The sequence below is a fragment of the Coregonus clupeaformis genome, unplaced genomic scaffold (genome assembly GCF_020615455.1).
Source record: "Coregonus clupeaformis isolate EN_2021a unplaced genomic scaffold, ASM2061545v1 scaf0010, whole genome shotgun sequence".
NCBI classification, from domain to species: Eukaryota; Metazoa; Chordata; class Actinopteri; order Salmoniformes; family Salmonidae; genus Coregonus; species Coregonus clupeaformis.
Window position 1 is genome coordinate 1,380,595 of NW_025533465.1, and position 15,906 is coordinate 1,396,500.

The 15,906-nt window shown below is 42.5% G+C and overlaps 1 protein-coding gene across 1 annotated transcript; it reads left to right on the forward strand.

Annotated features, from left to right (window-relative positions):
• Window positions 1-491: 491 nt before the first annotated feature.
• Window positions 492-15,423, forward strand: LOC121551693 (ral guanine nucleotide dissociation stimulator-like 1). Its single transcript, XM_041864411.2, has 17 exons — window positions 492-1,073; window positions 6,793-7,082; window positions 7,786-7,830; window positions 7,923-8,092; window positions 8,201-8,358; window positions 8,465-8,704; window positions 8,867-8,970; window positions 9,340-9,424; window positions 10,199-10,270; window positions 10,808-10,894; window positions 11,054-11,086; window positions 11,442-11,563; window positions 11,959-12,048; window positions 12,277-12,403; window positions 12,857-13,135; window positions 13,578-13,692; window positions 13,898-15,423. The coding sequence occupies exons 1-17, from the start codon at window positions 1,050-1,052 to the stop codon at window positions 14,035-14,037; spliced, it is 2,181 nt and encodes a 726-aa protein (XP_041720345.2). The 5' UTR covers window positions 492-1,049; the 3' UTR covers window positions 14,038-15,423.
• Window positions 15,424-15,906: the final 483 nt, after the last annotated feature.

Here is a 15,906-nt window from a genome sequence, read left to right on the forward strand (position 1 = left end):
TGAGGTTTACATTCAGCATCATTCCGTCAATGGAAATATAGTATTATTTCTAACAATTATATCTACATATATTTCAGGATGACGTGTATCCCTAGAAATAATCAGAATTCATGTAAACATTAGTTTTTAAAACATAGCTTGTCCAAAAAAAGTGTCTTGTCACAACTTACCCCTGGTATGGGGTAAGTTGAGCGGCGGGACAGGGTAAGTAAAGCCACCTACAAATGTATGTACTGAATGAAATACACTACCTTTTTAAAAAGAAAGAGACCATGTTTGTAAGCAGCTTTATTAACTCAATGATTTATTATTTTTTACATTGTTTGCAAACTGATATGTGACATGTATTAATGGCAAAATAACATGTAAAACAGAAAAAATAAAATACCAAAAAACGTTCTTTTTTTTTAGCTAAACAGGTGGGGCTCAAAATGACGCGTCGCCACTGCCTACAACAGATTTTACTTTCAGCATCCAGGTTTTTTCTTTATCATCACAAAAAACTCACTAGAAGATGAATTTGAGGAAGCAATGAGCTCGAGTTTCGATCAGATGATTATTCCCCCCCATGTCGTTTTTTGTAGGCAATATGCAAAAACACACAGAAGCGCAGACCAGAGAGCACACCCGTTTCCTCAAGACCGCCCTCAAATAAGTCGCCTATTCTTCCCATAGCCGCCACCCACTGTATAAAAGGTAGAAGTTTCAGGCAAGAACGCCAAGCTTCGCTTTGAAGGATTTAGAGATAGTGGCATTAGGTGCGGAGCTATCGTGGTTCATTGATCTGTCTGTTGATCAGCTATGGGAAGCTCTTGACAAATGATAAGGTTATACTTTGTATGCGGCCGCAAAATGTGACGAATACTACGCAGATAAAAAAAATATACATTATATATTTTTTAAACACATGTAGTTTAAAGAAATATGTTTCTGTAAAACATTTATTCATATCACAATGCAGCGGTAAACTTACTCCTTCGAAGCTTCAACACTTAGTTTGAACAAGATGGAAGTTATCACACCATAAACGTTCTGCGGTGACTGACGAGATGGGAAAATGGGAGATATCAATGGTAGGCTAATACTTTTGTGGGTGTACGGCATGCTTTTCATTTAGAAATGATAGTTCTCATTAGTTTTACTGTATTTTCTGAACTATAATTAATGTAGGCTATTTGAATCATAGGCTATGCACTGTTTGAATAGAAAGTCATATGCGGTTAAGCCTAATTTCTCTTCACACACCTGTTGGTCATAAATCAGACAGTGAGTGCTGTCTTGTCAGAGCGTTATTATAGTCATTTGAAACTATAGCACAATAATGGACTAAAGGAGCCTAACGTTACTCCTTATAATCCAAGGACCTTGCATGTTCTGTTTAGAGGCGAATTGGTTATGGCAAATAAATACTCCATCTAAACGTGACTCGATTCTCAATTGCGGTATGATTCTAGAAACATAAAGCCCTCTACTTTCATGTCACATCAAAATCATTTGACAAATGCAAAATATAGGCTACACTTACTGTACACTGTTTAACCCGCTTTTAACACAGTTGCAGCAGACAGTATTTTTCAGTGACAACACTTTGTGGCATCATCCTTCTGTTTACACACAGGTGTTTGGAGAAGCATAGGTAGTGAGTGGACTCTTGTCTTCCGTCCGTTTTCTGAAAACAAGCGCTGTAACATGTAAATATAGCCGTGTGGGAACCCTATAAAGGTGGGTAGTAATTTAACATTTTGTTTCTTAAATTATTTCTCGCTGATATGAAACAGATACCTGAGAAGAAAACGGTCCTTATCAGAGGAGGTTGGTGGGAGGAGCAATAGGACGGGCTCATTATAAAGGCTGGAACGGAATTCATTTAATTGGATCAAACATATGGAAACCACACGTTTGAATCCGTTCCATTGATTCCATTCCAGCCATTACAACGAGCCTGTCTTCCTATAGCTCTTCCAACCAGCCTCCACTGGTCCTTACGTTTCCTGCATGTTAACATTTAGAGCAAGCGTCTGGGCTCTTAACAAAACTTCCCTGGCCAGAATGTACTATCGTCAATAGGCGCTAAAGGTAGTTGGCGTCTTTGAATGGGCTAAACATTGCATATGCATGCGCTCTTGCATGGATGTACAGTACAGTATATCCCTGCATATATGTTAATGAGACTATTATTTGCATAGTTGTCCTGTGTCAAGGTCTATTTATTCATTAGATAAAACTGCCTGAATGGATAAACAAGTATTTGGCCTATACCTGGTTTCCAACAATACGGTGATATCATAATGCTAACAGATCCATAGACGCTAACTGCTTTAGCAACTATTGACAATAGTATGTTCTGGTCGGGGCAGTTTTGTTAAGATCCCCGACGCTCGTTCTAAACGTTCAAACGCATCGCTTGCGGTATGGTATTGGAAACACAAGGATCATATTTCATATCGGCGAGAATTAAATTACTACCGACCTTTTTAGGGTTAGTGTTCCCACACGGCCATATCTCCACGTTACATCGCTTGTTTACGGAAGACGGCCACCTGTGCTAATTAGCTATCTAGCGTGCTCCGAAAACCTGTGAGTAAGCATGACTGGGGAGGAAGTGTAGTTCGTCAACTGGAGGCACACACAGCTTGTGGATCTGTGCAAAGCTGGGTACATTAAGTTATCTTATTTGAAAAAGTATTTCTCGCTGATATGAAAGATAAGGTGCATATCGGCATGTGTTTCGAAAACTGGTTTGAAAGCTGTGATTATTGATGTTTCTAAACATTAACACAGCATCGAAATTGTAGTTCACATGAAGCCAACTGTGGGGAGAATGTAACGGCTGAAAACCTTACGTATGGGGAAGAAGGGTTTTCGAGAGCTATCCTGATGCCATCATTTGTATCATCATGTTTAGTCTCAAATATTGGACAATTATTGTCTGTTTTGAATTTAGTTTGGTGCACCTAAGACTAAGATAAAGATGTTACTGTATTGTATCCTTGACCATATAATTAGGAACTCTGTGCCTTGGCCTACATATAATGTAATGCAGTATTCCATAAAGGACAATGGTGTGACATTGGTCCCCTCACAACACCAACCGTCTCTTTTTCTTGGCCTGGTCTTTTGTCAGGTGTATATAATTAGATTGTGACGCACGTCTGCCTGCCTTGTACCTCAGTAACCCTCTGTAATTTAGGAGTTGGGTAATGATTATCATGTGTTCTGCCCACCATACACATCTGCACATCTGTCTGTCAGATGGCATATTAATTAAAATGCTGGTTTGATCATACATGGATAATATCAGTGCCAATGTTAAAACCAGACTGTTTAGTTCAAACTGAGATGTGGGAAAGCCTAAATTATATCAGAAAGTGGGTGGACAGAAATGAGGGGTGTGTATTAGAACAGAGAGATTGATTGGGGGCTAGTGACAGAGACTTGCATAGGGGACTGGCATAAGGACTGAGTTGGGGGAGTGGGTGGAGGGATAGATTTAATAGGTTACATATTTTAAAGGGGATTTATGCTGATTTTATTTACGATTTCTTTGATCATGTCTTCAATTATTTGACCCAGGTGCCATCTCTTTGTACCACACTGCTCTTGTCTTCAATAGGCAAGCTGTGTACCTTTTCATGTTGTTCTGTACCAATGTTCTTTGGCATACATTAGTTAAGCTCTTTGTCCTGCTAAATATGCCAACTATTGTATGAAATGTTGTAATGGGGTAAATCCATTTGAATTCAATCACTTTTTGACAGCACCCTTTTGATTTGAACGAAACCTTTCACACATATTTGCCCATTGTAGAAGTGTTCAGAAAGTGACTTTTTGGACCCCAATGCCAAAACATTCAAGAGATAAAGATACTCAAAGTTGACCTATTTTGCATACCATGACATCCATGTCGTCATCACAAAAAAACAAACATATATATTTGTGATGAAGACATGGATGTCATGGTATGCAAAATAGGTCAAATTTGAGCACCTTTATCTCTTTTTATATATTAAATGTAAACTATATAGATTTTTTGCATATGTTGTAGCTTAGACATTATCTGAGGTTGTGTCCGCCATCAGTTGAGACACAACATGCTCTTGAATACAGGGTGGGTGTGGATGATTAACGTAATTTAAGGTAAAAAATGTCAATTTTATTCAAGAAATTATCAAATAGTTTGACAACCCTGTTCAACCAATTATCTTTTCCAGTGCTGAAGACATGGATGTCTCATGGTATGGTGGGGTATGAAAAATGGGTAAACTTTGAGCACCTCTATCTCTTGAATGTTTTGGCATTCAGGTCCAAAAAGTCACTTTCTGAGCACGTCTTCCATGGGAAAACATGTATGGAAAGTTGTTTGTTTAAATCAAAAGGGATGCTGTCAAAAAGTGATTGAATTCATATGGATTTACCAAATTAAAACATTGTTTCTCAGTAAGCATTGAAATCAGAGAAACTACCTGCCACTGAGTATCTCCATTTGTGTTCAGTGTTTTCTCTAATGTACAGTGGGGAAAAAAAGTATTTAGTCAGCCACCAATTGTGCAAGTTCTCCCACTTAAAAAGATGAGAGAGGCCTGTAATTTTCATCATAGGTACACGTCAACTATGACAGACAAAATGAGAAAAAAAAATCCAGAAAATCGCATTGTAGGAATTTTAATGAATTTATTTGCAAATTATGGTGGAAAATAAGTATTTGGTCACCTACAAACAAGCAAGATTTCTGGCTCTCACAGACCTGTAACTTCTTCTTTAATAGGCTCATCTGTCCTCCACTCTTTACCTGTATTAATGGCACCTGTTTGAACTTGTTATCAGTATAAAAGACACCTGTCCACAACCTCAAACAGTCACACTCCAAACTCCACTATGGCCAAGACCAAAGAGCTGTCAAAGGACACCAGAAACAAAATTGTAGACCTGCACCAGGCTGGGAAGACTGAATCTGCAATAGGTAAGCAGCTTGGTTTGAAGAAATCAACTGTGGGAGCAATTATTAGGAAATGGAAGACATACAAGACCACTGATATTCTCCCTCGATCTGGGGCTCCACGCAAGATCTCACCCCGTGGGGGTCAAAATGATCACAAGAACGGTGAGCAAAAATCCCAGAACCACACGGGGGGACCTAGTGAATGACCTGCAGAGAGCTGGGACCAAAGTAACAAAGCCTACCATCAGTAACACACTACGCCACCAGGGACTCAAATCCTGCAGTGCCAGACGTGTCCCCCTGCTTAAGCCAGTACATGTCCAGGCCCGTCTGAAGTTTGCTAGAGTGCATTTGGATGATCCAGAAGAGGATTGGGAGAATGTCATTTGGTCAGATGAAACCAAAATAGAACTTTTTGGTAAAAACTCAACTCGTCGTGTTTGGAGGACAAAGAATGCTGAGTTGCATCCAAAGAACACCATACCTACTGTGAAGCATGGGGGTGGAAACATCATGCTTTGGGGCTGTTTTTCTGCAAAGGGACCAGGACGACTGATCCGTGTAAAGGAAAGAATGAATAGGGCAATGTATCGTGAGATTTTGAGTGAAAACCTCCTTCCATCAGCAAGGGCATGGAAGATGAAACGTGGCTGGGTCTTTCAGCATGACAATGATCCCAAACACACCGCCCGGGCAACGAAGGAGTGGCTTCGTAAGAAGCATTTCAAGGTCCTGGAGTGGCCTAGCCAGTCTCCAGATCTCAACCCCATAGAAAATCTTTGGAGGGAGTTGAAAGTCTGTGTTGCCCAGCGACAGCCCCAAAACATCACTGCTCTAGTGGAGATCTGCATGGAGGAATGGGCCAAAATACCAGCAACAGTGTGTGAAAACCTTGTGAAGACTTACAGAAAACGTTTGACCTGTGTCATTGCCAACAAAGGGTATATAACAAAGTATTGAGAAACTTTTGTTATTGACCAAATACTTATTTTCCACCATAATTTGCAAATAAATTCATTAAAATTCCTACAATGTGATTTTCTGGATTTTTTTTCCTCATTTTGTCTGTCATGGTTGACGTGTACCTATGATGAAAATTACAGGCCTCTCTCATCTTTTTAAGTGGGAGAACTTGCACAATTGGTGGCTGACTAAATACTTTTTTTCCCCACTGTAAACAGTACAGTATTATGAGAGAGATTTGAATGAAACCTTTAAAGCGAAGAAATCTCATCTCTATTTCATCTAAATCTAGCTTTGCTAAACCAACGTATAAATATCCTGAGAATAATCTGTGATAGTGTGTGCAGATGCAAACAAGAGTTTGTCTTTTCACCAGTCAGCTGAATAACTGAACCCAAAGCACTCCCTATATCACATAGACATTCCAGGTGAGGTGTCTATATTTTGCTCACAAGGCAGGCATGCCTCTGTATAGGCTTATTGTAATGGACCATAATATCAATCTGGTCTCACAGCTGGTCATTATGGTCTGTAGGATCTGTCCTGTCAGTGGTCTACTGCCCCTAGACAGCTATTACACACATGAGCTGAAATGTCAGTGTTGCTTGTGAGGTCCAGTTTGTTGACGTGTGAACCTCATAGCCTCATCATCACTGTGACTCTGGGGGGTTTAAGTGGTTTGCGGGTCACCTCCGCTTGTTTGTTAGTGGTCACCTATGGCTATTTTTACCTGCTAATGATCCACATTTTGACCTCAGTGTTGTTTCCAAAAACAGAAATGAAGTGTCTAGTCCAGTATGCTTCAATACAAGAGTAATAGAGGATTGAAGGAATTGAAAGGAGCTCCATGTCTCCCCATCTCACCGTGTGAGTTCCTCCTTCCCACCCAGAACCCAGTGCAGGAGTGGGGTGAGGAGTTTGAGGAGGGGGCGTTGTATGGGATCACCTTGCGTCGGGAGCCCGTCCAGATACCAGCCAGCCCCACCGAGGCCCGGCCATGCGTTGCCTTCGTCCAGTACCGGACCTGCAAGGTGCGCAGGCTGAAGGCAGCCACCCTGAACCGGCTGGTGAGCCACCTCCTGGACCCCTGCTGCCAGGAGCCCGACTACAGACGGATCTTCCTGTCCACCTACCAGACCTTCACCACTACCAGTGCACTCATAGAGCTGCTCTTCCAGAGGTGGGCCATGTCATTAAGTTACAGTACTCATAACTGCTGTTACATTTTACCTGACCATTGTCTCAGACCATAATGCAGAAGCTATTTCACTGTTAAAATTAGACAGTATTAAATTATGTGAGCAGGTTGTTTGACCTCTATAGTTTGAAAACACCTTGACATTCTAGTTTTACTGCTTATTAAAACCCATCTTCTACCAAGTTAATGTTTGGTGAAATGGCCTAAAAATGTCCATCTCCCTCTCTCTTCTTTTGCCTTCTTGTCTTCACCCACCTTTTTGCGAACTCTTTTGACACATTCCGAGTAATCACAGTAACAAATAAGATTAGCCAAATTGGATTCAGAATGTTATGTTGGACACATATGAGCGGGGACATCGAGTGGCCGTTTTTGAACAACACCTCTCGCTGTGCATGCAAAGTCACTTAGTTTCGTCAGACTGTTTTTTTCTTCTTTCTTATTTCCCTGACAAAATGATTATCTCAGCATCTTTGATTTAATGATAAGCACCCAGCCGGTAGTTAGCCATTACAGGTTTTACAACAATAACAATAATTCACTGAGTTTGGAGTGAGGTCAGGATAACAACAGAGCATAGAGACAGACCAAAGAAAAACAGTCTGAAGAAGAATGTGACCAACAGGACATTGGTCCAATCACAGTTTAGATGACTCTGACACTGTCTTCCTAATTGCTCTCACAGGGACAAAGTAGCTTTAGATGTGGACAACAGTGAATGTCACAGGAGGTGAGCTGGCTGCTTTTCCCTTGATCACATTTTATTTCTGTGAATCTGGAATAGGGAAGACATTGTTTCATCACATGTTGTTGTCTCCTCAGGCATCTGTTGCCCCTGATCCAGACTTGGTTGGAGGAGTACAGTGACGACTTCCGGGATCCTCCTCAGCACCCCTCCCTAAGGCTGCTGTTGGACCACCTTCACTGCCTGTCCTCCTTCTGTTCACTGGCCCAGCGCTCTGAAACTCTGCTTAAGAAGTTCCAGAGAGAAGGTACAGGATTATCTCAATTCACTTGTTTTTCCTAACCTTTTCTGTGAATTGCCTTTGAATATTATACCATTGTTGACCCCCTTCTGTCATTCCTCTCTCCTTCAATAGAAATGGATACTGGTGGCCATTCTGCCCAGGCTAAGGTGAATCAGGAAGACGAGGGCTCAGGGGAGGAAGTCCCAGAATGGGACAGCCCACTGGATCAGGGTGACATCATGGACTTCTCAGTCACAGGCATTGCAGAACAGCTCACCCGACTGGATGCTGTAAGTGTCAATCATGGCAGATAACTTATGGCTCTTAATATGCGTCCTCAGGAGTGGATCACTAACAATCTTCTTCCATTTTACCTTCCTTATCTGTGTGTCTCAGGGGCTGTTTGGGAAGGTGGTTCCCTACCAGTGTCTGGGCTGTGTGTGGTCCCAGAGAGACAAGAAGGAGAACCTGTCTGCCACAGTCAGCGCCACCATCGCCCAGTTTAACGCAGTCACCAACCGGGTCATCACCTCCCTGCTCTGCCGATCCACCACCTCCGGCCCCCTTTCCGTCCGCAGGGCCTCCAGCCCAGCTCAGAGGGCCTGCGTCATTGAGAAGTGGATCAGAGTAGGACAGGTCAGACACATCTAGTAACGTGGACCATTGATGGATACATTTTCAAATCCAAGTGCAGCCTTACACATCGAAACGTTAACCTGTATCCTGGTTCTCAGCGCATTCAGTTGTAAGTAGTAAGTCCCTATTCAGTCTCTAACTTGTGACTGTTTTCTGAAACAGGAGTGTCGGCAGCTGAAGAATTTCTCCTCTTTGAGGGCCATCCTGTCTGCCCTTCAGTCCAATGCTGTCTACAGGCTGAGGAAGACTTGGGCTGCTGTGTGTAGGTACGGACTGTACGGTCACACTGGAAGGGTTAGCTGAGTCATGAAGCTAGAGGGCCAATAACATTGACTGAATATGGCAAAAAAATAAACAATGGTGTCCTTATCCTCTCTGCGAATTTAAGGCTCAGTAAGGAAATGATTTACACCTAATTGACCTACATTATTAAACCAACCTTAGTTTGTAATTCATGCCATAACTATGCAATAAAAAATATGTCTTGTGTCAATGTCAAGAATAGATGAACAATAGTTTTAGGTCAACATGCCATGCCTTACCAACTCTAAATCCCTTTATTGATTCAACGTTGCTAGTGGTGTCTTGTCTGAGTGTTATTTTTGGATTGATTCAATTGGTTTGTTCTTCTTCAGGGACAGCATGGCCATCTTTGATAACCTCTGTGAAACCTTCCCAGATGAGAACTGTGTGTTGAGCAACAGAGAGATCCTTGTGGAGGTAAGAATCCAATAAATTAAGGAAAATGATTTAACTGAATGTTTTACTTGAGGCTCCGTGCAAATGTATGCTTTCTTTCTACAACCATAATGCAGACGATATGACACTGTTGAAATAATGACAATATGGAGTGTTTATTGTTTAAAGAGATGTTGATCTCTACTTACATCTTCAAGCACCTTGATATTCTACTTTTACGACTTATTAAAACCCATCTGCTTTCTGTCAAGTTAATGTTTAGTGAAATTGCCTAACGGTGTGTTAATAGCAGGCCATTGTCCCAAAGCAAAAGAGAGGGTGTTCTGTTTTTCTGTCAGCTCTGGGTGTTTGTGTCAAATCTTCATTAGGTCTGGTTACAGTGAGAGGGCTCTAAAGTAATATTCTACATATTGCTCCGAATGTAACAACAAGCTGATATTAGCATCTCCGTCAACAAACACTACACTAATGACCTTTATTTCATTTTACTGTGTGGGTCCACCCCTTTTGTTACTTAGCACAAAACTTCTTTAGTTCACATCTTGACATTTCCAACTGGTCATGTTGACATGGATTTTAAAAGCTCGATATTGTTTACATATTGAGATACATTTATCTATTCTAAGAACAACCAATGTGGTGTTGACCCCATAAGCTGGTAAAGGCAGTTCTGACCTAGACCAGATTTGACTGACTCTTTGCATATGCTGTAGGTAATTACAGATGGGTAGACAGGTTGACAATGGAAGGCCATAAATGCAGACTGAATTTAGCTTCTGCTTGACCCCTGTTCAGGATGGAAGCCAACCAGCCATGGATAACATTTCTCCCAAGATATCCAAGGATTGTCCTATTGCCAGACAGATGGTAAGCAATAGTTCAGAGAGCGATTGAGTAAGAGACATTGCAGATATGTTATGTAGACATATATATATATATATATAGTGGGGGTCATTGAGTTCGAGTTTAGCTTTCACTTCTTTCCATGCGACATTAAATGGACAGAAATGATAGCAGAATTCGGTGTATCTGAAAGTAAAACAAACAGGTTTATTATAAGCCGTTACCATGGGGGGATAGAAAGGGAAGGAAGGATCCTAGTATTGTCTACTCAGTATTTTGCGGTGGCAGTTTCTGCTTCTTGAGAAGTCACATGTAGCCCCCTTTCCACATCAGCTCTTAACCCACAAGAGGTTACAGTGATTCCCCTAGAGGAAAAACATATTAAAATACAGAGAGAGTCGTGTGGCAAGTTTCAAATGGCCACAGATTACTAGGCTATGAAAGTACAGTAATAATGGACCAAGACCTTTTCTAGCTTCATATGTACATTCTCTAAAGCTGTGTTACTAGAATCCTCTGACATTCTCTGTTCTGTCTCCTGTTTCTGTACTGCTGTCTCAGAGCACCTCCAGTGGGGTGGTTCCTTACCTGGGCACGTACCTGACTATCTTCACCATGCTGGACACTGCTCTACCAGATACTGTGGAGGTAAGCAAACAGCCATTGACACAGACTGCTATGTTATGGCAGCTACTTTAGGTTAATTCTATATTTACCTTAGCTGATTGCTATCTTAATGTTGTTAATAAATCTTACATATTGTCAAGTTTTTACATGTATTCTAGCATGTTGTGCTCTTTTTGACAGGGGGACCTCATAAACTTTGAAAAGAGGAGGAGGGTAAGTTGTTTTTGTCTTCGATCTCTAAGCCTGTAGGGAATGGGATTTTACGTAAAGAAAACAAAATATACAGTACAAGCGTGTCCAATAAATATTTAACCGATGTTATAGGACATTAAATGCATTGTATTGCTGGTACACTCGCCACCACATTTTAGTGGCACTTTGACATGCCGAGGGGAAAAGTGCACACCTTTGTGCTTAGGGATGTTTGCTTACTGCTCTAAATGACTCTGCCTCTCAGATAGTCTTTATTGGAGCCCCATGACTGTTAAACGTGTTGCTAGTTCATAACAAGTTACAAAACAACCACACAGCTGACATGGGTTCATGATCTCCCTCTCTCTCTCTGCAGGAGTTTGAGATTCTCTCTCAGATCCGGCAGCTCCAAGCCTCCTGCTCTCAATACAACCTGCCCCATCACACCAGGATCACTGCCTGGTTACAGGGCCAGAAGCTGCTCACGGACCAGGAGAGGTGAGAACCTGTCCCCCACTGGTTTTATGGTAGAGCAATGAGGAGATAAAGAGCTGGTGAGCTTTGTAAGGATTGATGGGTCTTAAAATGATGCCAGTAAACCCTTGTCCATGGAGATTTATAGAACCTGAATGGTCTCTTTCTAATATGCGGTATACACAAATGTACTACTCAAATGACATGTAAAACACAATTCCCATGATCCCTACCCTGGTTTTGCCTGTTAAGGAAATGAATAGAACCCATCTAGAGCTGGGGTTGACACAGGGCCGCAGAGTATGCAGGCTTTTAAATCAGATGTGTTAGTGCAGGGCTGGAACAAAAGGCTGTATACATTTAGACAAGTCCACCCTGACTTCGGGGCTCATAAGTGTTTTCTATGTGTTGTGCCACAGCTATGAACTGTCCAGAAACCTGGAACCTCCAGTAGACCTCTGCTCCGCCAGTGCCTGGAGCCACCGTTCCCTCAGCAAGAAACTCTCCTCGTGCGTACTGAACACTTCTCTTAACAGTTGCCATCTTGTTAATTCTACTCAAGACAATAGTATTCACCCCATCTCTAATATATATATATATATATATATATACAACTATTGTAACATTGTTGTGATTAAACAAGAACTATAAAAGAACAATGACAAAATTCAGTATTCAAGTGTACGTTGACCACATTTGTTCATTTTGTACAAAGTTCTAACTGTTTGTATTTGCAGACTCCTGAAAGTGAGTGAGGGACCCAGCAGCAAAACCCATGCAGACCAGATCAGTGTGTCATCTTCAGGGTCCAGTGGCTCTGAGATGGAGGACCTCTCCACCCCTCCCTCCACACTCAGACTGCAGGTACAGGGCTCTCCTTTCCCTTTTAGACATACCTTGGACTCTGTCTCTCGCTCTGTCAGTCATTGCGCACCCTGGTTAAAGCCGTTTTAATAGAACACACTGTACTACAAAACATCCTCTAGTTACACTTTACTAACACCAGTAGTTACACCATGAAGCAATTCAAAAGTATGTCATTATGTAGCTTTTTATATAATCTCCCATTCATAACAGTGATCCCCATTGACAGCCCATAGAAACTGATGTCCTTGAGAACTGGAATGTCAATTGACCAGATCCTTGAAGCCAAGCAGGAGTGGTGTTTGCTTAGCACATGCCTCTGGTGAAGCATGGCTCAATACTTCAGTTGTCCACAAATGTGCTGAGGTCAATATCTCAGACAGACAAACCGAAAGACTAATTCATTATTCCCAATGGCACTCATGGATGTTCTGTCTCTCTCCCTTGTCCCAGTCTCTGTCCAGCTCCTGTCAAAATGTGGTGGAGGCCTTAACCTCCTCCCCGGAAGGCTCCACTCCCTCCAGTTGTCCCTCCAATTGTTCCTCCAGTTCTCAGCCTGACCTCTCTGCCCCTGCTCCTGTGGCTGCCCACCCTAAACCCATGCTGGCCTCTCATCACAAGCGCTCTGTGTCCATGACCTCCCTCCCGCTCTACAACAGACAGGTGGCTGACTCCTGTATAGTGAGGGTCAGTGTGGAGGCTGGCAACGGCAACATGTACAAGAGCATCCTGGTGAGCTTGGATTGGGATCTGGGGGTAGGGACTATCTTTGGGATCTAGGCTGTTACGGAAATGTTTTAAAATGGATAATTTGTATAGTACTCTAGCTCTGTACATTATATTTGGTTATGATGAACTAAGATAAGAACTGCCGTGCTGGTTACATTTGTCATTTAGCAGATGCTCTTATCCAGAGCGACTTAGTTATTGCATTCATGTTAAGATGGCTAGGTGAGACAACCACATCACGGTCTTAGTAAGTATATTTTCCCTCAAAGATGTTATCAGCAAAGTCAGTGCTAGTAAGAAAAGACAGGTGGGCGAGGCGGGATAAGACTGACGTCTTATTTAAGATACTCTGGTTGGTTGAAGGGAGGTTTTGCAGCCAAACCCTTCTTGTCCTCATTCTTTTACAGCATGTTAACTGCTTTTTTGACTTATGTGTCCTTCTCAGCTGACTAGTCAAGAAAAAACTGCCCAGGTGATCCAGAGGGCCCTGGAAAAACACAACCTGGAGCACATGACCTGCCAAGACTTCACCCTCACACAGGTGATCTCCCGGGAAAGAGGTGAGTGCACGATAAATGCTCTTACACAGTACATATGCCCACTCAAAAACAGAGGCCACATAGTTTGGCATTAACTGTACTGAACTACAGTAGAAATATTACTGAAGATAGTGTTGTCCTTGAATGATTGACGAGGACTTTAATAGTGTACTTGTATGTAATATTCTCCTTTCTCATACCAACCCCCACGTCTTCTGTTTTTCAGAGTTACTCATTCCGGACAAAGCTAACGTCTTCTACGCAATGTCCACGTCTGCGAACTTTGACTTTGTTCTGCGCCAGTGTCCAAAGGGTCAAAAGAAACCACTGTGCGCTACTTCCAGCCTTGGATGTTATTCAAAGTAGACGCCATTCTATGGCAATGATGAGTAACTGCAACTCGAGCAAACCAAGGGGTGCCATGAGAGCAACAGGTGGAAGATAGTACTGTATGATGGCACTTTATGAAAATACACGTTGTGTATACATGTATATAGGTCTGAAGACAACAGCTTTGGGACTACATTTTGAAACCTATTAAACAGAATTACCTTTTATTTATTGGTGGAGCGAACTCTACATGAATTTCACCATTGAACACTCAACATTCCCCAAAGACTTCCCTGAGGTGCTTTACTTCGTGGAAAGAAGGAGTCACATGGCATTGGAACAGCATCAACAATCAGCAGTGACTGTGATGCTCTCTCCCTCTCTCACACAAATATTCAGACACGTAATAGTTGTTTCCTATTGTCTCCTCTCCTCTGAGCAAAACCAGTGACCTATTTGTTTTAATGAGAGAGATGACTGACGTTTCCCAACAGGGAGAGACAACCTGTGAGCCTTAAAAGGGAATGAGGTCAGATGGTCGGTGAAGGGCATGTGTAATGGACAGGCCTCGGACAGCAGCTTTCCCAACAGGAGACAGCCTGCCCCTGCCACCTGAGAAGTGGATGGGAATGTTCTCACCGGGATCACTATGTTCCCCAGGGTATCAGCCCGCCGTCATGGCGATACTGATTGGGGCCTTGCGTGCGAAAGTAGTGGCTGCCCTGACTGGCTGGATGGCATTCCACATTCAGTACAGTCAGCTGCTGTAGAGGGGACACTGACGAACCTTTAAGGACACAGACTGTCACAGTTATAATGATGGTGATAATAATGTGTGCGTTGTAAATGGTTCTGTGTTGCATTTCAGTGTTAATACTTTGAGATTTATGTTATTTTTACATTGTTTTCTATTTATGTCTATAATGCTCTTGATGATTAGGTGGGCCTCCATGACTGTGTTGCCTAGCTACCCAAACTCCTTACTCCGGCCAAACGGCACGCCCACGGACGTTAGTTTCTTCTCCGCAATGAGTCTGGATCTGAGTAACTCCCCAACGATTTCTAGAATGGAAATCCATTCTAGACCATCTGATTGGTCCAAGAAACCGATGGGTTGGGCCAGAGCACACGTGGGTAACGCGGCATTTAGAAAATTAGTTATTGGCTTTGATACGCTGATGGGTTAGAGATGATCCAACCACTGATGACATTTGTTTTGTACAACACCCCTCATTTTGTCACCACAAATGACTTCAATGATGGCAGTCTCAGACTGTAGTATGTTGCGAACGATAGAGCAGCGAAATAATTCAGTTTGAGTCATCAGGCAAGGCTGTGTGCATTCATTAGCCCTAATCTATGGAGTTCACATGACTGGGCAGGGGCGCAGCCATCGGTGGGCCTGGGAGGGCATAGGCCCACCCACTTGGGAGACTGGCCACACACTGGGGAGCAAGGCCCAGCCAATCAGAATGAGTATTTCATCACAAAAGGGTTTTATTACAGACAGAAATACTCCTCAGTTTCATCAGCTGTCCGGGTGGCTGGTATCAGATGATCCCACAGACGAAGAAGCTGGATGTCGAGGTCCTGGGCTGGAATGGTTACACGTGGTCTGCGGTTGTGAGGCCGGTTGAACGTACTGCCAAATTCTCTAAAACAACGTTGGAGACGGCTTATGGTAGAGAATTTAACATTCAGTTCTCTGGCAACAGCTCTGGTTGACATTCCTGCAGTCAGCATGCCAATTGCCCGTTCCCTCAAAACATCTGTGGCATTGTGTTGTGTGACAACTGCACATTTTAGAGTGGCCTTTTATTGTCCGCAGCGCAAGATGCACCTGTGTAATGATCAAGCTGTGTTATCAGCTTCTTGATATGCCACATCTGTCAGGTGGATGGATTA

Excerpts from the sequence above, each read along its gene's own strand:
- LOC121551693 (XM_041864411.2), top strand. The coding sequence starts at position 1,050 with ATGGGAAAATGGGAGATATCAATG. Across the intron at positions 8,971-9,339 it reads ACTTGGGCTGCTGTGTGTAG|GGACAGCATGGCCATCTTTG; the intron begins GTACGGACTGTA and ends GTTCTTCTTCAG. Across the intron at positions 10,895-11,053 it reads CTCTACCAGATACTGTGGAG|GGGGACCTCATAAACTTTGA; the intron begins GTAAGCAAACAG and ends TCTTTTTGACAG.